The 27,282-nt window shown below is 49.0% G+C and overlaps 1 protein-coding gene across 7 annotated transcripts in view; it reads left to right on the forward strand.

Annotated features, from left to right (window-relative positions):
* PRR5L (proline rich 5 like) overlaps positions 1 to 27,282 on the forward strand; it is a 69,256-nt gene that overhangs the window by 15,232 nt on the left and 26,742 nt on the right. For 6 of the 7 annotated variants that reach the window (XM_036029251.1, XM_028516440.2, XM_036029252.1 and 3 more), the window contains exons 2-4: positions 4,336 to 4,628; positions 6,007 to 6,087; positions 22,465 to 22,513. In XM_036029251.1, coding sequence (XP_035885144.1) covers positions 4,465 to 4,628; positions 6,007 to 6,087; positions 22,465 to 22,513 — 294 coding nt within the window. In that variant the 5' untranslated portion in view covers positions 4,336 to 4,464. Of the gene's footprint in view, positions 1 to 3,200; positions 3,540 to 4,335; positions 4,629 to 6,006; positions 6,088 to 22,464; positions 22,514 to 27,282 lie in introns of those variants that run through there. The other variant, XM_036029253.1, reaches the window with a different exon arrangement.

A 27,282-nucleotide genomic window follows, 5' to 3' on the forward strand; every position in this document is an offset into this window, starting at 1 on the left:
CTGTCGTCTCAGAGAGGCCCGGGCAGCACTGCCCTACGTGAGTCCAGGGCCGGAGGGAGGCCTTTCCTTTTCCGTGTTGTAGACGTCCGTGAGCATTTACCCTTTTTATGATAAATAAGCAGGTTTGCTGGCGTCAGAAAAGTAGAAGCAGCAATGGGATTTGTAAGGTAACATTCTATTTCTTAAGTTGGCGGTAGTCATTTTATCCTCAGTGAAGGTGTATGTGTTGGTGTATGTACAAATTCCTTTTTAAGTTTGTGTCATCATGGAAATATTTAAAAATGTACAGGGCGGGGAAAAGAAGAATTGCCCGGCCGGGTGCGCATGGCCAACTGGGCCTGAGGCTGGGGGACACTCGGCTGGGTCTGCTTCCCGGACCCAAAGCTTCCCAGCCTTGGCCACGTCCCGTAGCCTGTTGGGACCTCAGTTTCCTAATTTGACAGAGTTCCTGTTCCATCTGCCTTACGGGGGCAGAGTAAGATTTAGAAGGATGGTTGTGTGTGGAAACACTCTGAAACTGAGGAACGTGCTACACAGACGTGCAGGGTCAGTAAATACCGCCGCGAGCTACCCAAGGCCCGAGGGGACGAGGCCCCAATGCACGGGGACCACCACTGAGACTAGAGACCTTGCTCCGCCCCAGCAGTTTCCAGGTGTGGCTGAGGTCACCACCCTAAGCAGACGGAAGTGTTGTTGTACTCCTGCTAATGCCCTTGCTTGGAGATTGAGAAATAACTTGTTTTATTTATTTAACACACTGCGATGTAGCATTTGCTGTTTGCCTTGCACTGTTCTACGTGCTTTTATGCTCATGCAATCCTGAGGTCGTCACTGTTAGGGCGCTCATTTCATGCAGGAGGAAGCGGAGGCTCAGAGAGGTTAATTTAAGTAACTTGCCCCGGGTCACACAGCTCATAAGGAGAGGATGTATAACTAGGGCAGGCCATGCTTTCTTCTTTCATCCTGCTTGCTCCTCTTGCCCCCAGCAGATGTGGTCATAGAGCCTTTATGTCAAGTGACCTCAGGGGCATGAGATTTAAATTTTGATAGGAAATCTTGCGACTCTGTGTTACCTGACTTACTTGGTCGGTTCGATTCCGATTTCATGGTGGAGTTTGGTGGCACGACTAAGTGGGAATGGGCTGTAGCATTAGGCCAGTCTGGGCACCTCTCCGTGACTTCTCTCTCATTAGCTGTGTGACTTCTGGCAGGTTACTAACTTCTCTGATTTTCCAGCGAGGTTTTGTGAGGCTGGAGTGTGTTTAGCTTCCGTGGCAGTGCTTGTCATCCTGTCCTTGTCATCCTGTCCTGCAGGCAGGCGCTGCTGCCTCAGGGGCTGTCCGTTCCTTCATCCTTGCCTCGAGCAGTACGCTTAAGCTTGAGGATACGGAGATCAGTAAGTCCCCATGTCTGTCTTCAAGGAGTTTACAGAACAGCCTAGGTGGGGGCTGGGGGCTAGATCAGGAGTCAGGGAACCTGAATTCCAGCCCACTCGCCTCTCCTATCTTGGTGACACTGGACAGGTTCCTCTGCTCCTCTGGGCTTCACCTGTGAATGGGGTCCTGCGTTGGCAGCGCTCCAAGGCCCCATCTGTCTCGTCACTTTCTGACATGCCTGTGCCTGTGGGGCCAGCGCTGTAGGAGGGGGATGTAGGGCGCCAGCTTTTCTCTTCTGGCCGCTCTTGGTGGTGCTGCCAGCGGCTTCTTCTCTGTGGTGCCCTGCAGAGGCCTGTCCAGAAGTCAGGGTGGTGGGCTTTGGGCTGTCTGCATGCAGCCCGTCAGGATCTGAGGGTGGCAGATTTCCGGTGAGAAATGAGTCAGAGGAAGCTCCTGGTTGTGTGATCCTCTGCAGCTGATGGGAGGCTGTGGGACCTGCAGTCCTTGTCCCTTTGGGCTGAAAATTACCCATCTTTAAAAAGGGTCGTCTGTGTGTGGATGAGGCTGCCTGTGTGTCTTGCTGGATGCGTACGTGGCTTGGAGTGGGAGACCTGGGGACGGGGGGACACCAACTGAGAAGTGGAGGGGACAGGAGCCAGCCCTGTGATCCCCGGTGTCACACAGCCTCCTGGAGAAGTGGTTGTCTTGGCAGGCAGCCGGAAGGTAAACACCCGAAGTGATTCATTCCGCTCGCCTTTCTCCTTTCCTGTACCACTGCCACGGAGTGGGAGGCAGCTCCATCACCTCAAGTTTAAGAGTCTCGTAAAAGGAGTAATATCCTGTAATTACACAGATGAGTTGCACTTAGCAAGCCCGTTTAAAGAAGGCAGCAGAGTGGATTCTCTCTTTATAGTGTGGCCTCTGCTGGGCGAGTCAAATCCCTAAACCAGGCAGTTGAAGGATTCTGAAGAGGCGTCCGTGGTTTTATGACTTCTGTGCCGCCTTCACCGATTTGTATAGCGCTTTCCAGATTCCAGTGGCCCTTGTGGAGTTCCTGAGACCCTCTGCGACTTGAGCACGCATGTTATGACTTCCCCCACGTTCGCTGATAGATTTTGTCACTATGGACTCATTCTGAGAATGGAGTGGAGGGACGGAAGACTGTAAAAGAAAATGGTGCACGAGTCTGCTTCTCTGTAAACTTCACAGGTGTACGGCAAGCCATTCCTTCTTTGGCTTGTGATCTTACAAGTTCATTGTCAGTGTGACCATTGCCCGTAGTATAGACAGCTGCTGACCCCTCCCATGCCCTCCGGTTAGATGGCCTTCTCACCTGTCTCACAGCCTCATTCCTCTTCTGACCAGAGCAGCATTTGATTGGGAGATGACGCCCGGTTTCTCCTTCTTCAAATGCTACCGCTGGGGCTGCAAACCCTTCACCCCCTCTCAACCTGAAGGTAGACATTTACCTTGCAGCGTTGGTTTTGGGGACGTAGCAGAGCTAGCTGGTGAGAGAGGTGGCAGTGAGAACACTTCTGGGCTAAGCAGTAAAGCCCCTGAGAAAAAAGTGACTCTAACGTCTGTGGTGTTTCCTTTTGTTCTTCACTCTGATCAGCTCCCAAACTCACTTTAAGTCATCAGTTGGGACTTTGGGACTGAAAGGACAGGTCCAGAGGTGCCGAGAAAGAAAGCGATTGGTCTGCAAAGTTGGGAATTACCAATAGTCACGGGCATGCAAAGTGCAGCACAGGGAATGGAGTCAGTGATGGCCCTGGGTGGGGCCAGGCGGGTACTGGAAACGTCGAGGGAAACACTGTGTCAAGTATACGACAGTCTAACCACTAAGCCGTACACCTGAAACCGGTACAAAATAAAATTGAAAGTAAAAAAAAAAAAAATGAAAGCGATCGGTCTGAATGGAAATAGACAGCCCTGGAAAGTATGTCACATGGCCTCATTTCGTGCCTTGTCAGTCCTGTGAAGTTGACAGTGCTGGCAGCTGAGGACTCTCAGACTCCTTGTGCCCAAAGTCTCACAACGTGGGAGTGGCCTCGTTGAGCCTCGAACCAAGGTTCACTGCCAAGCCATTGCCATAAACCAGGAAGCCATAAAGTCTTCCCAGAACTGCTCAGGGGACAGTACCCTTGAACCCAGCCCTGCAAGGTGAGTTAGATTTAGATGAGTGGCGAGGACAAGGAAGGAATTCTGGGTGAGAGGAGCAGTAGAGACAACCAGAAAGCCTGGGAAAGGGAGTGAGAGTGCCGACGTGGAACGGGGCCTGCTGGTTGTGAGCTGCACAGGGCAGGGACCATGGTGTTCTGGGCCACCATTATATCCCCAGGACCCGAGGGAGGGCCTGCTGCGTAGTAGGTGCTCACTAAATATTTCTTGCGTGAGTGAACACACAAACAGACGGTTGTCTTCTCTGTAGACCATGAGCCTCTCGAGTGCAGGAACTAGGTCCTAGAAATATTGGGATGCACCAGTGGTTAATCAACAGTAGGCACTCAATAAATCAGTTCTGATGGGATGGATGCATGAATGGCAGGTAAGGGGTGGTGGCACACGTGCCTGAGTGAGGAGGCACAGACACTTTAGGAAATACTGAGCAATGCACTGGGGCTGTCTTTTAAGGCACAGCATTGTGGGGTCCACAGAAATGCAGCCAGTGCCCGAACTTTGGTGGGTGTGCACAGGAGCCACGGAGAAGCACACTGAGAGATCACTTTTCTGTAGGGCTGGCCTCAACCTGGCCCCACTGGCACTGCCTTCCTACTTTGGGGTGACCACACTGTTTAACCCAAAAGCTTGGGACTGGGAACCTGCAGGGTACAGGGGTTCCTGGGGGGTCCCAGAGTTGTTTTTAGGATAGTTTGGCTGGAAAGTCCCAGCTAACTTCCGCTCAGAGGTGGTCTGCTCAGCCTAGGAGTTCTCAATAAGAGCTGCCTTCTCTTTTCAGATGTTGGCTGAATGTGTGGTTTTCAGAAAACCTGAGAGCCTGAAGGTGGCAGCCCTGGGATAAGCAGCCCTTTCTGTGGGCAGTAGGAACCTTCCGGTCCAGAGGAGTGGCTGTCCCTCACCTGGACTTATGACCCGCGGCCTCGTCCCCAGCCCGCCTACTGAGTTCCACAAGATGGGCTCCTTCCGCAGGCCCAGACCGCGCTTCATGAGCTCTCCGGTGCTCAGTGACCTGCCCCGATTCCAAGCCACGCGGCAGGCCCTGCAGCTGAGCTCCAACTCGGCCTGGAACAGGTAAAGGAGGCAGCCGGGTGTGGAGTGGGGGGCTGGCTGAGCTTCTGCTGCTTCGGAGATCTCTGCTTCAGAAGGCCATGGTTCTAGAGGCAATTCGTGAAGAGAAGATGTTTTCCTGCAGAGAATAGATCCATTTTCGAAGAGGCAGAGTGGACCCCTGGGGGGTCTCTGGGCTAGCAGAGTCAACTAACTAGCCCGGGGCAGATGGGTTGGAACTTGCAGTTACTCTTTCTGCTCATTTGTCACATCCCCAACTCAGAGGACCCAAGGGTGGGACCATGTAAGGAACCTCAAGTCCCTCCTGCCTCTTTGGGAAGATAAGACAGGCGTCTGTGAAAAGTCAAGCAGCATAGACCAGAGATCATTACCTCACTGACGAGTCACAGGTGGTTGGGAGAGGAGGCACCAGGCTTGTTCTGTAGGGTGTCCAGCTGACCTTTGCACACCCAGCACTGAGTAAAAGAACCGATATTCTGTCTTGTGCTTCTGAAGGCCACTTTTCACATCGATATGCACTTACTCTTTGGACAAATGAAATGCATCATTATTTGAAAGCATTACTGACTTCTTTTGGATCAGAAGTTTGGATCATTATGTATTTTCTCAGTGAATGAACAACTCTTACGATGGGGAGGGAAAAGGGACTCTGAAATATTTTGATGTTAACCAGGTCCTTGTTCTTTAAAAAAAAAAAGGCCTGGAACCCTTGGTAAAGACAAGCTTGTAATCAGCTCCTTGCTGAAATATTGGGCTGGGATCCCAGAGAAGGCGGAGTCAAGACTTCATTGTGGCCCCTCAAGGGGTCAACCGTACTGTCTGTACACCTCACGGGTTGGGATGGAAGGGGCAAGTGAGGCCAGCACCAGGTGGGAGTCTTATGAGGAAAGTACTATTAAAAAAAATAAGGCAGGGAATGAACATTTCTTATTAGCCCAGGGCTGCCCTCTGAAGACAGTGCCTCCCAGGTGAAGGAGCCCCAGGTGTGGGTGGGTCGGCTGCTGCTTGCAGTAAACACCTTTGCAGACCCTTCCAGGCCCAGTGGTGCTGGCCTCGCAGTTTCCTGAGCCGTTCCTACTGCCTGACCTTGATCATTGCCACTCCCCAGCAGGGCTCCGGGGAGCTAGGTGAGGGCGGAAGACTGCCAGCCTGATGGGGGGAGGTGGAGGTGGAGGGGCCGCTTTTGGGTCCTCTTGACTTCAGTCTTTCTTCCTCTCCAGGCACCCTGGAAGGAAAAGGATGGGTCCCAGGGGTGGGAAACGTGGCCGTGTTGATGCCACGGAGTTTTGACCCTTTCAGCCCCCTTCGGCTCTGGGCTGCTCGCTGAGATGGCCCTGGGGAGGCAGGTCCCCTAACCAGGGGTTGTTTCTATTCCCTGCAGCGTCCAGACAGCTGTGATCAATGTCTTCAAAGGCGGAGGCTTGCAAAGCAACGAGCTCTATGCACTGAACGAAAATATCAGGTATGTGCAGCCCAGGCCAGAGGCCGCTTCCTGTGGGCCTGAGCTGGGGCGGAGGGGGCTACCCCACCCAGAGCCTCGCTTAAGTTTTGTTTTCTGCCTGGTTCTTGTTGCTCCTTCCGCTGGTTCTTACGGCTGTTAAGTTCTGAGACCCTTATTCTTCTAGACTCCTATTCCAGAGGGGGGTCATCCATTTGTTCAAGCATGTAGTGTGTGTGTGTGGCCGGAGTAGAGGGTAGCTGTCTTCTTTTTTTTTTTTTTTTTAAGATTTTATTTATTTATTTTTAGAGAGTGGGAAAGGGAAGGAAAAAGAGAGGGGGAGAAACATCAGTGTGTGGTTGCCTCCTGTGCACCCCACACTGGGGACCTGGCCCACAACCTGGGCATGCGCCCTGACTAGGAGTTGAACCAGTGACCCTTTGGTTTGCAGGCCGGAACTCAATCCACTGAACTACAGCAGCCAGGGCAAGGGTAGATGTCTTCTATCCTGTGAACATTGACTGTGTCCTGCTCAACCATTAGGCATCATGTTAGGCAAGATGTCTAGTGGTTGGAACCAGACTGCTTGGGATTTTATTGCTGTTCTTTTTTCTAAGAGACTTACCAACTTTTTGGTGCCTCGGTTTCCTTTTATGTGAAACAGGGCTAGAAAAGGTGTCTACTTCCATAGGATTCTGGCATAGGTTAAATTGAGTTGTTATATAAATAATCTGTTAGAACAGGGTTTGAACACACTAACTACTTGGTCCTGGTAGCTCTTCACATCAGTCTCAGTTACTGTCATTCCTTTAGGTTTTGGCAATACAACCTTCAATAAGATATGGTCGCTGAGGAGGATTTTTTAAAAAGATTTTATTTATTTTTAGAGAGAGGGGAAAAGAGGGAGAAAGAAAGACAGAAACATCAATGTGACAGAGAAACATCGATCCATTGCTTCTCCTACGTGCCCCACCTGGGGTCTGAACCTGCAACCTAGGCATGTGCTTTGACCGGGAATCAAACTGTTGACTTTTTACTTTGCAGGACAATGCCCAACCCATGGAGCTACACCAGTCAGGGCAGGTCCTTGAGGAGTTCTGTCTTTCAGAATCTTCTCAGTAGAGTAGTGTCAACTTTTCATTCATTCAGTCAGTCATCAAATATTTGAGCCTCCCTATTGGCCAGGCACTGGAGAGATAACAATGAGCAAAAATAGACATGGACCTTGCTCCCCTGGAATTTATATTCCATCTGGGAGATCATCATTAGTCAACCAATCACACCTACAACGTGTAGAAGCGCAGCTGTGACAGGTGCTGCCACACAGCTAAGTGATGAAAGTGCTTGTCATAATGACCTGGTCCTGCCAAGGAGGCCAGGAATGGTGATGTGATGCATCTGTGGAATGAACTAGGCGAACGGGGCTCCAGGTGGCAGGAACTGCAGGTGCAAAGGTCCTGCGGTAGCAACGAGCAAGGAACTGAAAGAAGACCCACATGCACAGAGCACCAGAGGTTGGGTAATGGTGTGAAGTAAGGGCAGAGAGGCAGGCGGGTCTCCTCAGGACAGGAGGTTAAATACCAGGTCTTTTAATGCCCTGGTGTTCATTCCTGTCTGGTGCGTTAAGTACAACACATCCAGGCAAAAGACCCAACCCTGGAGTGGGCAGCACAACAAACAAGGCCATTATTCAGGTCCTGTTTACATTTAATCAAGACCTGTGTCTAGGGTCCGTGAGGTATTTTAAGAACTCTGCTTTCATTACAACCTTTAGAGCTCACAAGTAAACAGCGTTGTGTTCAATTTCTACCCAGGTGCTTGAATTTCTCATAATCATTACACAAATGTGGAAAGCGTTGATAAATATCATCTAGCCCAAGACCTCCTTTCACGAGGGAGGAAACTGAGGTCCTGCTAAGCTGAGTGACAGAGGCAAAGCTGGGTTAGCCAACCCCGAGTTACAAGAGCTCCGTTTGACTCTTAAGAACTAAGACCCTGGCCTCTCCTCTCTCGGAAGGCTGTTCAGCTCACAATAGAAGTATAAATAAAAAACAGTGACTCAGAAATGTGCTAATTGTTCCTCACTTCAGGAGACCAACCCTGAAACTGTATTTAAAATTCTTGTTTGTGGGCAGCTAGGAAAAATATAGGCCTTGCCAGATTTCACCAGCCCTGTTAGTTAGCTCGGGGGCTGGTAACTCAGAAACCTTCGGGTGCCAGGCAGGTCTTCCGAGTGGGCGAGGCCTGGGTGCCAGGAGGCGAGAGTTCACCCCCTGCCCAAAGGGGATTACCCCGGCCGGCCGAGAGCCTGTTCAGTGACATCTTACTGATTTCTCAAGAACAGGAAACTGTGAGTTTTATATGAAATTTCCTAGCTTTTACATGTTGATAAATAATCCACATCTCCTCAAACATTGATCCAGGCCAAACAAAACACATCTGTGGGGTGAATTTGGACCATCAGGTTACCCATTTATAGGGTCAGCTGTGGCATGCATGTGGGAGGCATGGCCGATGGGGGTGTCGAATCCCAGAGTCTGGCACTGAGGCCACTCCAGGGGCGAGAAGGCAGCTCTAGGAACTCCTTAGGAAAAGCTCTAGGCACCTTTCGCCTGCATGATCATATTTCCCTTCTCAGAGCCCCAATGGGGCAACCATTGTCATTGGTGGTATATCCACAAAATTGTGGATAAGGAAAACAAAATAGACCCTGGCTGGGGTAGCTCAGTTGGTTAGAGCATTGTCTCAATATGCCAAGGTTGTGGGTTCGGTCCCTAGTCTGGCACATAAAAGAATTGACCAGTGAATGCATCAATATGTGGAACAACAAACTGATATTTCTCTCTCATCTCTCTAAAAATCAATAAATAAAAAGACAATTTAAAAAACAACAGAATAACTTGTCTAACATCATGTAGCCATGAAGGGTGGAGTCAGGATTTGAACTCCTGTCTGACTTAGATGCCTGTATTAGTTTGCTCAGGCTGCCGTAACAAATGCCATAGCCTGGGTGGCTAACCAGTAGCCATTTCTCACTGTCTGGAAGCTGGAAGTGTGAGGAGCACACTCTCTTCCTGGCTGTCATCTGGCTTGTCCACATGGCTTCCTTTTTATGTATATCAGGGGAGAGCAAGCTCTCTGGTGTCCCTGCTTAGAAGGGCACCAATCCCATCATGGGATCCCACCTTCTGACCTCGTATAAACCTAATTACCTCCCAAAGGCCCACTTCCAAATACCATCCTATTGGCAGGGGTGAGTGCAGGGCTTCAATATGTGAATAAGCGGGAAGACACACTTCAGTTTATGGCAACACCTGTGGTCTTTGCGCTATACTGTAGTGTCGGAGAGAGGTTTTAGGGAGAAGGGTTAAGGGGATGGTCTTTAACTTTCTGCCACCCTCTCTTTCATGAGCCTCTGAGCCCGTCTCTCATGTGCTGTGATTTTTTTTTTAATTATTGATTGTTCTATTACAGTTTTCTCCCCCTGATTCTCCCCCTTTGCTCCCCTCCACCCAGCACCCTCCACTCCCTCAGGCAGTATCCCCATCCTTGTTCATGTCCATGGATCATGCGTGTAAGTTCTTTGGCTACTCTTTCTTACACTGTACTTTACATCCCCATGGCTATTCTGTAACTACCCATTTGTACTTCTTAATCGCCTCACCTCTCACCCATTCTCCCACACCCTTCCTCCCATCACTTTATCTTTAACCTTTGGCATAATCATTATGATGTGTCTTGGGGTGGGCTTCTTTCTGTCCATCTTGTTTGGGACTCTCTGTGCCTCCTGGACTTGCATGTCTATTTCCTTCACCAAATTGGGGAAGTTTTCTTTTATTATTTTTTCAAATAGATTGCCAATTTCTTGCTCTTTCTCTTCTCCTGGCGCCCTGAGGAAGCGAATGTTGGCTTGCTTAAAGTTGTCCCACAGGCTGCTTATGCTATCCTCGTTTTTTTTGGACTCTTTTCTTCTTGTTGTTCTGATTGGTTGTTTTTTGCTTCCTTGTGTTTCAAATCATTGACTTGATTCTTGGCTTCAGCTCTACTTTTGTTTTTCCATAAATTGTTCCTTATTTCAGCTAGTGTATCCTTCATTTCTGACACAATCTTTTTTTTGCTGTTAAAGGTCCTCACTGAGTTCCTTGAGCCCTGGACCAGTGTTTTCAACTCTGCGTCTGATGGATTGCTTATCTCCATTTCATTTAGCTCTTTTTCTGGAGTTTTGATCTGTCCTTTCACTTGGACCATGTTTCTTTGTCTTCTTGTTTTGGCAGCCTCCCTGTGTTTGTTTCTATGTATTAGGTAGAGCTGCTTTGACTCTGCATCTTGGTAGTGTGACCTAATGTAGTAGGTGTCCTGTAGGGTCCAGTGGCACAGTCTCCCCTATTATCCGAGCTGGGTACTTGAGGTGCTCCCTTCTTGTGGTCTGATACACCCTCCTCTTGCAGTTAAGCCTTGATTGTTGTTGGCAGATTAATGGGAGGGATTTACCCAGGCCAGTCAGCAACAAGGATTGGCTGTGCCCTCTTACCACCAATCTTTGCCCTCCATGTAGGATCAGCTGTGTAGGGGCAGAGTGGTAGTGCTCCGACATGGTCTGTAGCTGTCCGTGGGGTACACTGGGGTAGGGGTTTTCCAGGTGGTGCAGGTCAAGATCAGTCACCACCTGTGTTTTGCCTGGGGCAATGCGTCCTGAGTTATAAAGCAATCTGAGATGGCTGTTACTTGTGCTGGGCTTGGAGATTCCCATTTGAAGCCAAGCTATGAACATAGGCTGCTAGTTCTGGGCCTGGGGCTCACTGAGGCCAGCTGTTAACTTGTTTGAGAGGATTTAGGAAGTTGTAAAGTGTGAGCCAATACCAGTTATTCATATGGAAAAGCAGTTTGGGTGGGCCAGGAGGTTGGGTGCAGTGGAGTCTCTGGGGATCTCCAAGGTGGGTCAAACACTGTTAGTCATGTTGCTGGAATCTTAGATTGAACACCAGTTTGCTGGCTCTCTGGGAGGAGGGCCCGGAAAAGGGATGATGACCTCTGCTCACCTTGATGCGAGACCCCTCAGCCTCCCCCTGCACACCACTGGTGTCCCTTAAGCTGCCTCCCTGGCGCCGGAGCCCAGAGGGAGTGAGTCTGAGCAGGTGGGTCTGTGTGTGGCTTCTTTAAGAGGAACTGCTTGAGGCTCTAGAAATTTCTTCTATCTACTCAATCCCCGCTGGTTTTTGCAGCCAGAAGTTGTGTGGACTTAACTTCCTGGCACAGGAACCGTAGGCTGGGGGGCCTGGTGTGGGGCTGGGACTCCTCACCCCCAAGATAGCCCTCCCAAATTTTATCCACCACATGTGGATGTGGGACCAGCCTGTTCCACGTCTGTGCCCCTCCTACCAGCCTGGATGGGTGTGGTTTCTTTAAATCGGTAGTTGTCGAACTTAACTCAATTTCTGGTGGTTCTGGTGGTTTCTGGTGGTGCTGGTGGTTCTATATTTCAGTCGTAATTTTGAAGTGGTTTAGTGAAAAGGTGAGCCATGTCTACCTATGCCGCCATCTTGACCGGAAGTCCCATGTACTATGATTCTTAACACAACTCTCGGTTGCTGGGTTTTGGGGGCTGCTCTATGTTTTGAGCGATTTTTAGGCTGATGGGAAATACATATGGTTGGAGTTTGAAACTGATTGCTCAAATGCGAATTGAACCCAGAATAAGTCCAAGCTGTCCAAAACCAGATCTTCTCTTACCCATGGTCCGTACTGTCCATGCCCTGGCCCTAGGATGGTGGTTAGACTGGAACATGAAATGTGTCCCAGGCCTATACGTGACCTGGCCGTCCAAGCAGAATCAAGTGCGCTGAGCTGCACATGTGCCCGCATCTCTAAGTGCCCACATGGAAACACACACAGCTGCCCTTTTTGCAGTCATGAAAATGCCAAGGGAGACATACTGTTCTCTAGTTACATACAAATAGGCAGTTGGGTTTTGATTTTCCCTTTCTCTTCTTTTTCCTTTTGAAAAACCTGTTTGCAGAATAGATCCAGAAACTCGACAGTGCTGAGGCATGACCCTTGTGCAGTGTTCGCACATGAGGGTGGGGAGCAGAGGACAGTGGGAGTATGGGGATGAAGATCTGGAAGGGGAGAAGGTAAATTATTCTCAAGCCCATTTTTCAATCAGTTGTGATGGTTCTTTGTGCAAGAAGGTCTGTGCTGGGTTTGGTAGAAGTTTTTAACTTGTTAGGAGAGTAGCTTTTGGGTTCAGAGAGACTGGGGATCACAATCAGACTAACGGTGGGACCTTGGACAAAGCATTTTCTTTTTCTAAGTTTCTTTTTTTTCTTTCATATAATGGGGTCATAAAAGCATTACCTCATGGTGGTTGGGTGGACCGAGCTAATGCTAAGCATGCCGTTAGTACAGCACTCAGAGTATAATATTATCCTGTTATTGTGAAAACTTAGCAATACTGAAGTGATAAATGATGGTGAGTGCCACCCGTGGGCACACAAGGCAATGTGATGAACTTGCCCATGCACAGTATAAAAAGTTCTCTAGCAGTTTGAATGAGGTGAGCTCACTTTGAACTAGGCAGGTCCTGGATGGGCCCCTCCAAGAATGTGCTGGACTTAACGTTTGGGTGAGGCTCGGTTCTTCCAAGGAGAGCCAGCTGTGTCTGTCTCCTTTCCGCAGAGAAAAGAACAGAGGAAATGACTCTCTCAGTTCTCCATTTTACTCAAGCCAAACAGTAATAAATATTGTTGGATTGTTCAAGTCCACTGTCAAAGCCTCAGTCAATCAGCTCCCCCGGGTCACCCCAGCCAGCCCTGACCTTCTTTCTAACTGTGGCGTTAGTAATATTCCCTGGGAAAAGTGAGTTCCTTTAAATACAGGGTGTGGCAAAAGTAGATTTACCATTGTTGGTATGGAAAATAATACAATAGTTAATAAATAATGATACAAGAACAAACTCTGCGTTTCACATACTCACACTGTAAACCTACTTTTGCCCCACCTTATATCATCCAATACAAAGGATGACCAGGAAGGTAGAAGTTTTATGTAACTGGGTCCTTAAATGCAGTCATTACAATTAGTCCTTTCTTTTCAACATGTCATCCAAAATGAACTCCAGTATAAATTGTAGCAGGTAGACTTTGGAGTAGCTATGAGGAAGAACTTTGGACTTAGGATGGTCAAATTCTAAAACACGTTATGAAATCAAGAGAAGGGTGGGGAGGCCTTTTAAGAACAGATTCCTCAGGAATGTCACACCTTGATAAAGTGGCTAATTTCCCCAGATAAAAGTCTGGGCACTGGCTCTGTCAATAGGAAGACCATAAATCCAAGTAGCTTCTGTTGAAACTGTCTTAGAGAGCAGGATGTACACACTGGTATATCCCTAAAGGCGAGGAAACAAGGACTTTTCAGAGTAGATACAGCCTAGAGAAACGGAGTACGTGTGGTCTGGTCATCACAGCCCACCATCCGCCTGCCCTGAGTTACCATCCGCCCTGGCCTGGGCTGGACTCGTGTGTCTTCTCGATTTAAGTTCTCTATGAGACATCAATGTGGTTTTTAATGCCCCCCTCCTGTCCCCATCCTGAGGTGGCTGCATTTTGGCCATGGGGACAAGTCTGGGTTAGAGGTTTGGGTTCCATGAGCTCTTCCGAGAACAAGAGTGGCCGAAGTCTGAGACACAGGAACACACTCTTCCTAAACGTTCTTTTCAGCCAACTGTTCTACTGATTGCATGTGACCGAGAAGAATTAGAAGAATATGAGGAACCTACAATTTATGTATACCGTTTTTTATAAGAACCTGTGCAAGGAAGTTCTTCAAAGTGCTTTCACTTTTTGATTGGCTGGAGTGTGTACGTAGGAAGGGAGGGGTCATTGATTTTCTTATTGCTGTCTTTAAAAACAACTTTTTTATCTTCACCCAAAAACATTTTTTCATTGCTTTGAAGGGGGCGGGGAATATTGATGTGAGAGAATATCGATTGGTTGCCTTCTCATATGTGCCCTGACCAGGGATCAAACCTGCAACGTGGGTATGTGCCAACTGGGAATCGAACCCACGGTCTCTTGGTCTACAGGATGATGCTCCAACCTACTGAGCCACATTGGCCAGGGCGTCTCACTCGTGTGTTCAATGGATATTTGTGGAGTGCTCTGCCAGGTATTGAGCCAGGTTCCGGGGTAGTAGCCATTGAGGTAGCTGGTTCTCGTCCTTGGGGGGCTTACCACAGAGTGAGAGAGGGAGACTGAGCAGGCACTTACCATGTGGTGTTTTAAGTGGGGCGATGGCTGAATTCAGAGTGCTGGGGAAGTGAGGAGGATGGGCACATGATTAGATTCGGGAGAGAGGGGTGCCTCAGTTGAAATCTGAAGGATGAGCAGGTAGGAGGCTGGTGGAAACTAATTGACGTGCCACCTCTCCATGCCTTCCCGCCCCCTTGTTCTCCCTTGTGGCATTTTGTTTCTCTTCAGAAATAAAATACTCAGAGATGAGGTTTTCCGGAAACCATAGATGAGTTATCTGCAGCTGGCCTGAGGCAGGAAACTGACATTTTCCTTCTCTGTCCAACCACCCTGCTTCTCTGTTCTTGCTGGGAGGGAGGTGTCGCGAAGGAAACCCCAGAGGTTTTCAAGGAAAGAGGAGGTTCCAAGAATTGTGTTTGATCGTTGACAGGTCTGCACTGAAGCGTCCTCCTTCACAGTCAGCTGGCTGCCTGAGCCCTCGAAGGGAAATCCACCTCCGAATTTTCCGTCTCAGTGAGGGTGTCTCAGGGACCCACAGCTGAGGGAAGGGCTGGGAGCAGATGAGAAGGTGGAGCAGACCAGTCTCAGTAAGATTCCGTGAGGTAATTAATGGTACTAGCAGGCATTTGTGTAGTGTTGAGCAGGAGCCATGCTTTAGACGTGGTCCCTCTTGTAAAACTCACCACATCCTTATGAGACAGCTGCTTTACCCCTGTCTTACAGAGGGGGAAATCGAGGCACAGCGTGGTGGACTAACTTGCCCAGAACTGTTAGCTTGTTAGTAGTAGAGCTGGGATTTGAACCTGAGCCTCCTGTGTTCTTAAAAGCAGTACGTTGGCTGCAAGAGGTACACAGAGCTGGCATTGTCCACGTGAAGCCCTGGTGATCTGGGACATAGATGCATTATAGATCATAGTTTGGGAGTGCCCTAATTTGGACCCTAGTTTGGGAGAGCATAAGTAAGATCTTCTCTTGTTTTGGTCCAGGTGACTCTGCCTATGTGTTGTCTGCTGTGGTTAAGAAACAGACTTGACTTTGAGGGGCAGGATGGATAGTTAGAAGGAAGTAGTAAGTCCAGCATCTCTGGGGCTGGTCCATGTGGTGGTCATCCTGCACAATGTTTAGAAATATAGACGTTTCCCCTAAAAATCCAGGGATCTCTGGGAAGTTCACATTGGGCATTCCCATACTGGACCCCAGTCTGGCCTGGTATTGGTCAGTGGGCACTGGAGCCTGGCTGCTGGGAGGAGTTTGCTGCAGCCCCCTGGCCCATGCCCACGGACCCCAGTGGGCATGGGAGGTACTGCTGGCTGTGCTCCAGGTGCCTTAGTTTGAGTTGGGATCTTCCAGTGTATGGTCCAGACAAGACTCTGAGCATTGCCCTTCTCATCTGCAAGACGAGGATAAATCCCTACTTAAGAGGCTGTTGGAGAACTCTTGACACTGTGTGCTAACAGCCTAGCATCTTGTGTGCACCATAATTAGGAGCTCAGTAAGCGCTTTGTTAGTTTTCTCCATCTTTCCACTGTCCCCACTGCCACTCACTGGGATGCAGGAAGCAGAGAGGTGTGGGATACTAGCCTTTTACCTGAACCATGGACACCACCTTTGATGGGTTCCCATAGAATGGACCCAAGGAGGAGAGTGGTGTTTCCATGTGTTGTTGCTTGAAACATGTCCTGTTGCAGAAGCGAGGCGAGTCATCTTTGGAGGACTTAACAGTCAGGTTGGACAGGTACTGACCAGCTGTGGCATTGGGCACGGGATCCCATAGGCCCCCTGCTTTTCGTGGATCAGGAGGCCCAGCAGGATTCCACCAAGGGGTGAGGGCAGAGGGTCTGGGTACTTGGGGGGAGCCCCTAATTGCCAAATGGCACGGAAAGATTTAACAACCAGTAGGCTGTCCCCACTTGCGCTGACTGAAGGAGCCCTGTGGCACCTTGTCTCCAAGCGGCTTCCTCATCCTCTGGGATTTTGCTGCCTTGGGTTTTGTCCTGGGTGCCTGGGAGGTTGTAGCTCCTATCGAGGTGATTTCTCTGTCGTTTCTGCCGATCCCCACTCTCTAGCCCTCCTGTCATCTCCGCACCTCTCACCCAGCTGGACTCTAGCTCCAGCAATGCCGCCTTGACCTTCAGGCCCATAGAAGCAGGAACATGGGTTGACAAGCCTGTGAGGGCAAGATGGTGGGACTGTGTAAAAACAGGAAATCCTGTCATCGGGGGTGCTGTCTCACCCGGTCAGTCTGGGAGGGACAGGGGATGAGATAATACAGACCAGTGAGTGGTTCCCCATTTTTTTCTGTTGTGGTCCTTTTGGCTTCTGACTGAACTTCACACCCGCTTGCTTCCCTTTAGGGTTGGGTCCCACATGCGCGTTCCTTTCCCATTCGTCTCAGGTCCCCACTTCCTTCTCCTTCTAGCTCAGTGGCTGCTGCTGCTGGTGGTGGTTAGTGACCGAGCTCTGTTTCCAAATGAAGCCTGGCATGGAAGTCCAGGTGTGAAGTAGACGAACTGGGAGCTGCTGAAGCTGGGATGTTGCTTCCACCACAGCCCCCGGGTCTCTGCAGTCTTTCCCCCAAGCTCTGCCTCGATCGGCTTAATGCCACCTTTTATCAGGGTGTCCTGGCCCCTGCTCTGTGCACCCTTCATGAGCTTTCCCTGGGTCCTTGGTACCAGGTAAGCTGCTAGTCTGGTGATATTTTTAAGGAGATGCCAGTGAGCAGTAGAACGGACTTCTTAGAGGAGTGTGGGCTTGGGGGGCAGACGAACTGGACAGATCACCATCGTAGCCAACACTTGCCAGCCTGGCTGTGTGCTGGGCACTGTTCCAGGAACTAACTGGGCTAGGATTACCGTATTTTGCCTTGTACAATGCGCACCCACATTTTTGGCCCAAACTTTGAGGGGAAAAAATCTTGTTGTAATTTTCTTAATTCAACCTTTTATTTATTTATATTTAGATACTTGTTTTTTTGTATTATAATAATATCCTTTATATGGATTCTTTATATCCTTTTGTATGTATAATAAGCATTTATTTTTGAACACATTATGATATAAGAAATTTTATGTGACAGTTACAAAACACAAGAACAGATACAAGGTAAAAGAAATTTTAAAAATAATTAAAAACATTTATATAGATATGGAATTACTACTACCCATGTACAATGCTCATCCTTATTTTTCCCTCAAAATTTTGGGCAAAAACATGCGCATAATACTTGGCAAAATCCCTTTAGCTGTTGCAACAATCCTGTGAAGTGGGTGTCTCATTATCCCTGCATTCCAGTTGAGGGACCAGGCCCAAGGGACTCACCTGGGAAGTGAACCTGCACAGCTTATCGCTCAAGGCCGCCACTGAGCGACAACGGTCGGGCTCAGGCCCAGGCAGCTGCCTCCAGACCCTTGCAGTCCATGAGGCCCCTCTCTGCTGTGGGCGCAGGCCGTGCCCTCCTCAGCAACCTCCCAGGGCTCATTTCCTCGTGTACAAAAAGTGGAGGTACTACTGTTAAGGTCTAGTTTGGTTTCAGGCTTAAATGAGGAAACACAGGTACCGTGTTGACAACGGTGCCCACTACTTAGTGAGTGCTTAGTAAACGTTAACTGGAGAAGATAGTCAGGCCTTGTCTGAAGAGCAGTTTGGCTTTTATTTCTTATTCATTTCTCTGTCTGTCTGTCATCTATTTTTGCTCCAAGAATGCCTTACTTTCCTGTTTCCCAAGGAAGAAAACTGAGGAGAGGGTGGAAGGGAGGCTGCGAAATGCCAGGCCCCTGTGCCTGGCAGGAACATAGGTCCTAGAATCGAGATTTTCAGCTCTGTGCATCTGGGGGACCACAGAGCACAGGCTCTTGAACCCCGTTGTTTTTCTCCTGCTTCTCTCTTGTTTCTCGTGCTCTGCAAGCTGAACTGGCTGGCTGAGCGAGGAAGCGTGCAGGGCAAGTTGTCCCTCTGTGATTGTAGGTCCGTGCATCTCTAATGCGTGGACACTTTGACCCCCACTTTTTGGAGAAGATGGTGCTCTTTTTGGAGAAGAGTGGCCCGATGGGAAGAAATCACTGTCTGAGATCGGACCCATCCTTTCCCTCCAGCACCCGGCACCGTGGCTAAGGCATCGTGGGTTTTCAGTAGAGAGTTATGATTCAGTGTGTTCATTCGCAGGGTCCCTATTCTCTACCAGTTGCTCTGCCCTTTTTTGGAGGGAAGCTACTGCCGAGTTCCCCCTGGAGGTGGTGCATCGAGTCAGAGGGCTGGAAAATCCCTCTGTCTCTCAGTTCAGCTAAGACCAGGGTAGTTTTTCAGAAGTGCTTTTTCCTTGTAAACCAACTGCAAGCAGAATAAACACGGGGTATAGAAATAGAAAGTGGATTTTGCAGTATGATTCAGCCGCAGTCTGTTCCCAGGTTGGCTGGGCCAGCTCTGCCCTCTCCTCACCCCTTCTCTCTCTGAGTTAAGTTCTGGGGTTACCAGCCCTTGGGGGGTTTGGGCTGCCAGGTTCTCAGGCCTGTGGGGTTCTCTGACAGCCCTAGGACAGCCTGCTTCCTGACATTGTATCCTTCATGGGAACTCCATCCCACAGTTTCTTCTTGGCTTTAAGCCATCCAGGTAACCTTGGTGGCAGTTATTGTTAATTCAAAAGAAATATGTAGTGGTTTTGAATAGGATTGTGTTCCTAGGGTACACAATTTTAAATATATATAATGACCTACACGGTGAAGAATTTCCCTTTCTGGTACCCCAGAAACTCAGTTCCCTTTGCTGCCCCCCCACCCCAAAGATGATACTGTAACAACTGCTTTTTGTCTAGTCTTCCAGAGCTTCTTTATGCCTATATAAGAAATATTTTTGGAAAGCAGGTGGGGATACTCGACCCTTTATACAAGGTCCCACGGACAACATGGTATGGTGTCTGCCAGCCAGCGCCTCCTAACTTCAGGGAGTACAGTTTGCTAAGGGGTTCTGTTGCCCTCCCTAATTTCCAGCAACAACTCCAAGCTTCTCCACCCTCTTGGGGAGGTGAGGAGGAGGAGACCAAACCCGGTGCATTTATACGTAATTTTTAAAATGTGTGTGTGTTGTGTGTGTTTAAAAATCAAGGTGCTATCTATTTCAGTGCCAAGGGCCTCCCGGAAAGCGAATCCCATAGATGTTACAGAACAGCAAGCGAGAGCCGTTTGACAAGTGACTGTGTTGGTGTTGTGTAAATAAAAATGGGTATCTTTCTCTCGTTCTGTGTCTTGCATTTTTCTTTTTGCTTCATGAAACTTAGATCTCTTCATAGCATTACTTAGAGCATGTCTTCATTCCTTTGTTTTCTCCCGGCTGCACAGAATTCCATGGTCTGAATGAACCATAATTTTCCCGTGAGCACTTCAGTGATGCACGTTTGTGCTGATTCCTGTGTCTTGCTGCAGTGAAAGCTCTGAACTGTGATGCAGTGACCTTGTCTAACCCATAACCTGCTCAGACAGAAATAAGACGGGACTTTGTATGGGACAGAGGAGCTCACTGATTTGCCCTCCCAGGATAAGAATGAGAGAATGTTGACTGAAACGATCAGATAAGGTCAATTCTGTTCAGATAATTCTCTGTGACAATACCTAGTGGCGAAGGTTTTGAACTTGGGACTTGATAAAAGGACGAATGTGTGGTCCTCTTACCAAACCTGGTTATAGTCCACTACGTCTAATGTGTAGAAGGCAGGTTCCCACACCTGTGTCTGGTCCCTTCTCAGTAAAGGGTGAGGATCAACCTTATCAGTGTGGTGGAAGCCCCCTGGGTTCTGCTGCTTTATTCTTACCCATCCCCATCTCGCCACCCCTGGTATGGCTACTTCTAGCTGCAGAGTCCTTTCTGCTCAGCCTTTGTCTGGGCAGTTGCATCAAGTTCACCCCTTAGCGTCAGCTCCGTTGTCAGCTGATTCCTACCTCAAGCTTTGTCTTCCTGTGACACTCTGCAGAATTCCAGCTTGGCCATAGCCTGCTGCAGCCCTGGCCGCACTATAAGGGGCCATGCTGTCCCCCCTCACTGCAGCCTGTAGGCATTCCGCCATCCCTAAGAGGTGCAGTGGGGAGACCTCTTGGGTTTCTCAGTGGGCTACTCTGTGATGGAACACCACTGTGAAATGCCCCTGGGCAGTCATGGCCTTCAGCCCCAGTTAACGATTGTTGCGCTTGGGCAGATCCCTCTTCCACCTTGTTCCAGGAGGGGTTCCATGGTTCTTGACCTTGAAGCCTACGCTGCCTCTGATCTCTTCTCTCTCCATTTTACCTGATGCCTCTTCGTGAGCTCACCGTTTTCCCAGCATGGGTTCCTAAGGACACCAGTTCCATGTCATTGGTCTCAGCATCATGTTAGTTGCTCAGCATTGTGAATACTCAGATATGCCGGGGAAACTGTTTGGGGTAGCCCACTAATGGGACTAGTTTTCCCCATTTTGATGAAGCTTCTTCACCTCTGGTTTAGAGACTTCAAATCGCCATGAAGACTCAGTGGGGAGATGTCTTCCCTCAGAAGCAGCCTCCCTGCCCTCCTGTTTCAAACAAAGCTCCATCAGGGGCTGCCCACTGGGTTTGCTGCTTGTCTTAAGACTCTCCTTTAGCCTCAGACAGCCCCGATGGCCTACCTGTTGTTGGTCCAGTGACCGATGCGGCCTTTTGTCTCTGTCAGACCTGCCCTTACCTGGGGGGGCCCCCTGGGTTCTGTTGATGGGGTGGCCTTTCAGGAGCTTGCCATTAAATTGGATCTCAAAATGTAGTAGCTGCCACAGACACATTTTCTGTTCTGGGAAAAAGAAGGTATTTTCCTTGCTCAACACATACTCGCAGCTGTCCAGGGCTCCTTCTGGTATAGAAATTTAGATTGTGGGTGTCTCTTTTTTCTGTCTCAGTCCCTCTGGGTCTGTGTTCTGCACAGAACGCTGTCTTGCTTGCAACTTCCTGTTTATCCTGCACGTGGGAATGCGTTTCGAGGGGGGAGGTATACCCAGCAGGTGTTGTCGGAAGCGTTTTCCTCATTAATAACCGTGGCTGGCGGGATGAGTAACTGAAATCGTTTGAAGTCATGAAGAGTGTCCACCCAGAGACCTCACTGGGCCTGGGATCTAGTTTTTCTCGTTTTTTGTTTTTTTTTTTTTTTGCTCCTTCGCTTGGTTTGGATCAAATTAAAGAGAGAGCAGGAGGGAGGGTCCCATGAATTGTCACAGGGAGAAGGAAATCTAGTGCCAATAGGCCTATTTTTAATTTTTTTTTTAGCACTTAAGACTCCTTAGATTTGTCTTGTGATTGTATTTATTAACGTGCTATCCACCCTCCTACCCCCCCACCCCTCACCCCAGGATGGAAGCTCCGTGAGAGCAGAGACCGAATCTGTCTCGTGCGCGTCTGTGCGCCTGGGCTTGAACCGTCTCCGGTCCATAAAGGGCAGCTCAATCACTGCTGCTGGGGTAACTAAGCCCTGCCCTCCCCACTGGGGTCCCCTTGTAGGACTGCCTCAGTCCCTCTGGGATGGGCAGTGAGTGCCCCCAAACCATGGTGCCGGGTCAGTTGTCTCCAATGGATTCGGAGGAGGATGGGGTGGGGATTATGGGAAAAGGTGTTGAATTTTCACAAGGTCTGGGTTTGAATCTTAACTGTGCCACTGACTTATTGAGGGGGCTTCTCTGAACCTCCATTTCTTTATCCACATAGGAGGGGTAATAATGGGCCCTCCCTCCACACACACATACTTTGTCATCTTCGGTTGAAGAATGCATAAAAAATGCATTTTAAACCACAAAGCTTGCAAATGTAGGGGCTTGCAAAATTGTGCTCTTTCTCTTCCTTGGTTTTTTGTCTGTCGGTTGGCTTGTTTCACACGAAGCGAGGGGCCCTGGCCTGCCTCCACCAACTCTGCTAGTTGGGGTCTCCGGTGGCTGTCTTTCTGAGAAGGCTGTCTTTGTGAAGTAGGGAGTGGACCCCCTGTAGGGTTTTCATCACTCCAATTCTCTGATAATGTGGGCACAGTGGTATTACCAGGGCCAAGGAAAGTGCACCCTTCCGAGGCCTGGCCCTGGTCCCTATCACTGGACAGCCCTTCATCATTGCCACGTCTCTGGGACCTGGACAGCAGAAGCTGCACCTTCAAGGGCTGCTTGACAGTGTTTCTCTTTCCCCAGGCGGCTGCTGAAGAGTGAACTTGGATCGTTCATTACAGACTATTTCCAGGTAAGCTGGGGAGGGGGTGTCTGAGCACCTGTCATTATTGTGCATGTGGGAACGTGTGCCTAACAGGATGGCCGGTGCTGTACACCTGGGCATTTGATCAACATTCAAAATTACATACCCAGGTTCTTACTGTGCCCGGGAGGCAGGTGTGGTCTCTGCTTTTACGGGGATTGTAGTTTTGGGCAGTGGTTCTTGGGCTTTTTGGTCTCAGAACCCCTTTATGCTCTTAAAAATGATACCTATTTAGATTATCTCTACCTATTTTCATATTAGAAACTAAACCTGAGGAACTTGACAATATGCCTTAATTCACTTAAACAACAAACCCATTACATTTTAGCTTGAACAATGTTATGAAAAATAACTTGCATAATAAAAAATAGAAGAGTGGCATTTTTTTATATGTTTGCAAATCTCTGCCCTGTGTGGCTTCTTGGAAGGTAGCTGGATCCTCCTGTCTCCTTCCCGTTCGGTCTGTTGGGATTCTGGACGTCCTGTTGTTTCTGGACGACTCCGCAGTATGCTCACAGAGGACGCGAGGGAATGAGAGTCTGGTGTTTCTAAGGAAATAGTTTTGACCATGTGGAGAAGGTCAGGGGATCCCCCAGGGGACCCGTAAGCCACACTTTGAAAACAGTTTTTCTAGTGAAATTCCTTCGCATACCTATATATTATATGTACCCTTATATGGATGCATTATATGTACCCTTTAGCCACGTTATTTCTTGTCGATAAGCCTCTTGGTCTGGTCTGTTAAAGACAAAATTGTGTCAGGTGATCTGACATTTCTTCTGCCCAAACGCTGTTGCTACGGGGCGAATGAGGTCAGGGTTCCAGGTTCAAGTATAGGACGGTTTCTAACGCACTGACACAGCTGCCTTCCTGACTCTGCCCACAGGTACGTGGAGAGAGGTGTTGCATAGCACCTTATAGGTCGTTATATGGTTTATATGAAATAACACGTGTAAAGCACTCAGCCCTTAGTGTATTGTGGGGGCAGCTTATGAGAGTGGTCAAGAGCATGGCCCTCAGACTCAGGCTTCCTGGGTTCCACACCCACCATAGCCATTTGCTAGCTGTGTGACCTGGAGCAAGTTGCTTTACCTCTCTGTGTTTTAGTTTTCTGTTTGGTAAAAACAGAGGTCATTGGACCTAACCTTATAGAGTTGTGGTGAGGACTAAATAAATTATTACTTGTAAAGTGCTGAGAACGGTGGCTAGCACAGAGTAAGACAGTGGTGAGTATTCATTACATTTCTCTGTGTTCATAGTTCTTATTCTGAAGTGTGATCCACCTCTTTTAATGGGAAAGTGACAGAAAAACCCGTGACATCGTGGTTTCAGGTTGGTGGTATTCTGTATCCAGGGTGAACATACTTCTAAGACAGTTTAAAGAGGTTTTAAGGGTTTAAAAACCACATAGGCATGCTTCTGTTTATTTTTTTTTCTTTTTACGATGCAGGAAACAAACTTTTACGTGACTGTATGAGAATCACAAATGTCAGTCGTCTCACACACACACACGCACACACAGAAGGAATCGGCTGCTCCAAACAGGGACACAGCAAGACCCCACAGAAGCCTGGAATTCGGCTGGGTCAGCTGCCTCAGCCGCTTGAAAGAGAGCTCCCGCCCTGGGAGAGATGAACATAAAGATTAAGAAAGAGATAATTAGTCACAAATGTGAATCATTTCAGCTGCCCTTGACTCAAAGGTCAGCATTGTCCTCAACTCCCTTCTCTTGCTGCCTCTAGTGATTGATTTTTAAGTCCAGCCACAGAGAAGTGGTTTTTCGATCAGTCCTGGAGCAGCCTGCCTCCCTAGCCGCCTTCCTTGTTGACATTTAAAATAGACAGGGGCTGGTGTGGTTTCGATCAGGTTTGAAATGTCAAGTCGCCGTTTGGCTCCAGGGGCTACCCTGAGGCTGGGTGGGGACTTGTTTATCGGAGGAAGCCCTGAGGTTTGCTGGGCGGTTAATGCTGCTTTCAAAGTACCGGGACACTTAACAGCTAATACCCAGCGTGCCATTTTTCTATTGAGAGCTTAATCAGGGAGACTGCTTGGTGAATATTCAGTCCCCGGGATGGGGGGCTGTGTTCTGGTTTTCAGAGTTTTGAATGGGGTGGGGGGAGGTTGCCTTGGTGTCCGGTATTAGCCGGGAGGGTAGGCTGCCCGAGACACTGTTCGTTTAAGCGTGGTTTTCAGTCTCGTGGGAGCAAGCGCGGAGTCTTTTTTATTTTTAACTGTGTTAGGTCCTAGGTATGTAGAAAGTACCAGGTACATAGTAGCATCAGCCGTGCTGCTTAGCTTGCCCACCACTGGTATGTGAGGCATCCTAAGTGGTCCAGGCAGTGGCATTAAACAACATGAGCCCGTGTGGGGAGGGAGTGTTCCCCTTCCTTGTTCCCCTTGAGTGCTTCTGGCGGTGCCCGGGAGAGCCGTGATTTGTGCCGCTGTCCCGTACACTTTTCTGCAAGCCTGGTGGCCTCCCGTGTGTAAGCAGGAGAGAGCAGGCCTCCCACTTACCGTCTTCAGCTGGGGACACTGTAACTAGGATTTTACAAACCATCCTGTTTCTGTTGAGTTGATTGTTGAGTTGCACTCTATTTATGGTAAATGATGTTGCTGTTGGTTCCTTTTTAAACATTAATGCTCTTTAAAAGTGGGTCCATTTTTAATATAGAATAAAAAGAATAATAGTGTTGGCAGCCCTGGCTATGGCCAAATCGTGAGGGCGGTTCAGGAGAGACTCGGGTCTAGAAAGCCGCACGCTGGGCACTGCTTGAAAATGGGCTGGCTCCAAAGCAGAGCAAAGAGGAACTATCCCTGTGGGCAGGAAAATCCGGGAGGGAAGGCTTACGAGGCCAGTGTTTACGTTTGACTAGCAGAAGTAGTTTCAAGAAAAAAGTCAGCTGGGCTCCCAAAAGTTCGTTCCTCTGGCAAGGAGGTGGGATGAAGCTCTGCGACAGGTGAGGAACAGAACCCAGGGGTGGACAGGTAAGACCCCAAAGCCATGCGTGTGGCTGTTAGGGGGCGTGATGAATGGGCTGCGGGGCACCGGGCTTCTCAGTGTGGGACAGGATCAGAGGGTGGCCTCCCAGCCATGCCGTCCGCATTCGGCATTGAAGTCCGTCTTGTCCCAGAATCCCAACCTGATACCACCCACCTCTTCTAAAGCCATCTCTGTGACTCTGCTTTGGAAGGTGAACACAGTTCGTGCTGCAGCTTTAAAGACAGACTCACAGAAGGAGCATCTCCAGTGGAGAACAATGAAAATGCCTCGAGGTGAGGCAGGGGGAGAGCACGTGGGAAATAGCGCTCATCTCCTGTCCGCCCGCAGAGAGCACAGGCCGCTCCGTCTGCAGCAGCAGAGACCTCCATGAGACGCTGGCCGGAAGAATCTTTGACATTTCCAGCATGGAGTTTTCTTTTCCTCTGTTTTGAATTGCGCCCGGAAGGAAGGTTGAGGAAGGAAAGTTGAAAGAGGAACTCTGTATCCTGGCGAAACCTCCGAGGGATAATCGGTTCCTTATAGCTTTGGAAACCGGTGATGTGAAGGAAGGGCTCTGCATTTTTCTGTCGTGTCATTGGGCATCTCGGTGGTTCAGGCCATGGCGATGGGAGGGTTTGCCCTTCTGTCGTTCTGCATGTGCTGGCTGCACTGTGTTCACGAAAAGCTTTCCTCCAAGCCCAGAAAGTTCAGTTTCTTTTGGTTGGAGCTAGTTTTGCCTGATAGAGAAATTCACTCTACAGTCAGTGGCTCTGAACAAGGTAGCACTTAGGAAAAGGGAAAACTAGTTACCACAGTTGCCAGTAGGTCATGGGCCCGGTAATGTTTGATATAAATATTTCCATTTGCTGCCCATGTCAGTGAGGGATCCAGAAGGCCCATGTCCCCTTAGCCCGTTATTATCAGGGAAGATTCACTGGGCTCGTGGCACAGGACAGAAAGCTGGAGGAAAGGACCCAGTGTCCCTGTCGCCATGGAGTTTGGAACTGAAGACAGTGCAGAGATAAGGATGCATCCACACAGGTGACACACGGCGTGGTGTTAACTGAAGACCTGAGTGGATGGTAACAGCCCAGAAACAGGCCCTGAGTGAATACATTTTGGAGGAACGAAGATGGATCTTGGAGGAATCTATAGGAAGTTGGGTAGAGAGATGATGGAGAGTGGGGAAAATTTTTTGGTGCTTTTCAAACCCACCTTAAATAGGGAGGAAAAGCTTTAGCTCTTCTTTGATCAATATGGGAAGGCTCCTAACGTGATTGGAACTCCCAAAGTGGAAAAAGAGATACTTAGGTGGATAGAGGGTCGTACGGGACAATTCACATGCACTCTGCTTTGAAGGTACAGTTGGGGCCAGTAGACAAAAGGGCTTTGAACAAGAGGAGCTGAGGTCCAGGGAGAAGACAAGAAGGTGAGAAAGTCACTAGAGGTTGCATTTGGCATTTGGCCAGTACTTGGAAGAAAGGCATTGTGGGGGGAGAATGGGATGGCGTCAGTCAGGGTACTGTTGCAGGGTTTGCCCGCCAGGCAGGGGTTCCCTTTCAGCAGCTTCCTTCTATTTACTCTCCCTGGCAATTACTTGAATTTTGTGCAATTATTTGAACATTTTTATTACACTCTTCTCAAATTTTATGAAGATGAATGGAAAGATAAATCCTGAAGTTGGTAACCGTAGGGCTTCCTGTAATTGAGATAAAGATGGAAATCAGTAGGCATGCTGAAATGGCAAATCTTGGGCCTCATTGGACTGAGGTTATTG

The sequence above is a fragment of the Phyllostomus discolor genome, chromosome 6 (genome assembly GCF_004126475.2).
Source record: "Phyllostomus discolor isolate MPI-MPIP mPhyDis1 chromosome 6, mPhyDis1.pri.v3, whole genome shotgun sequence".
NCBI classification, from domain to species: domain Eukaryota; kingdom Metazoa; phylum Chordata; class Mammalia; order Chiroptera; family Phyllostomidae; genus Phyllostomus; species Phyllostomus discolor.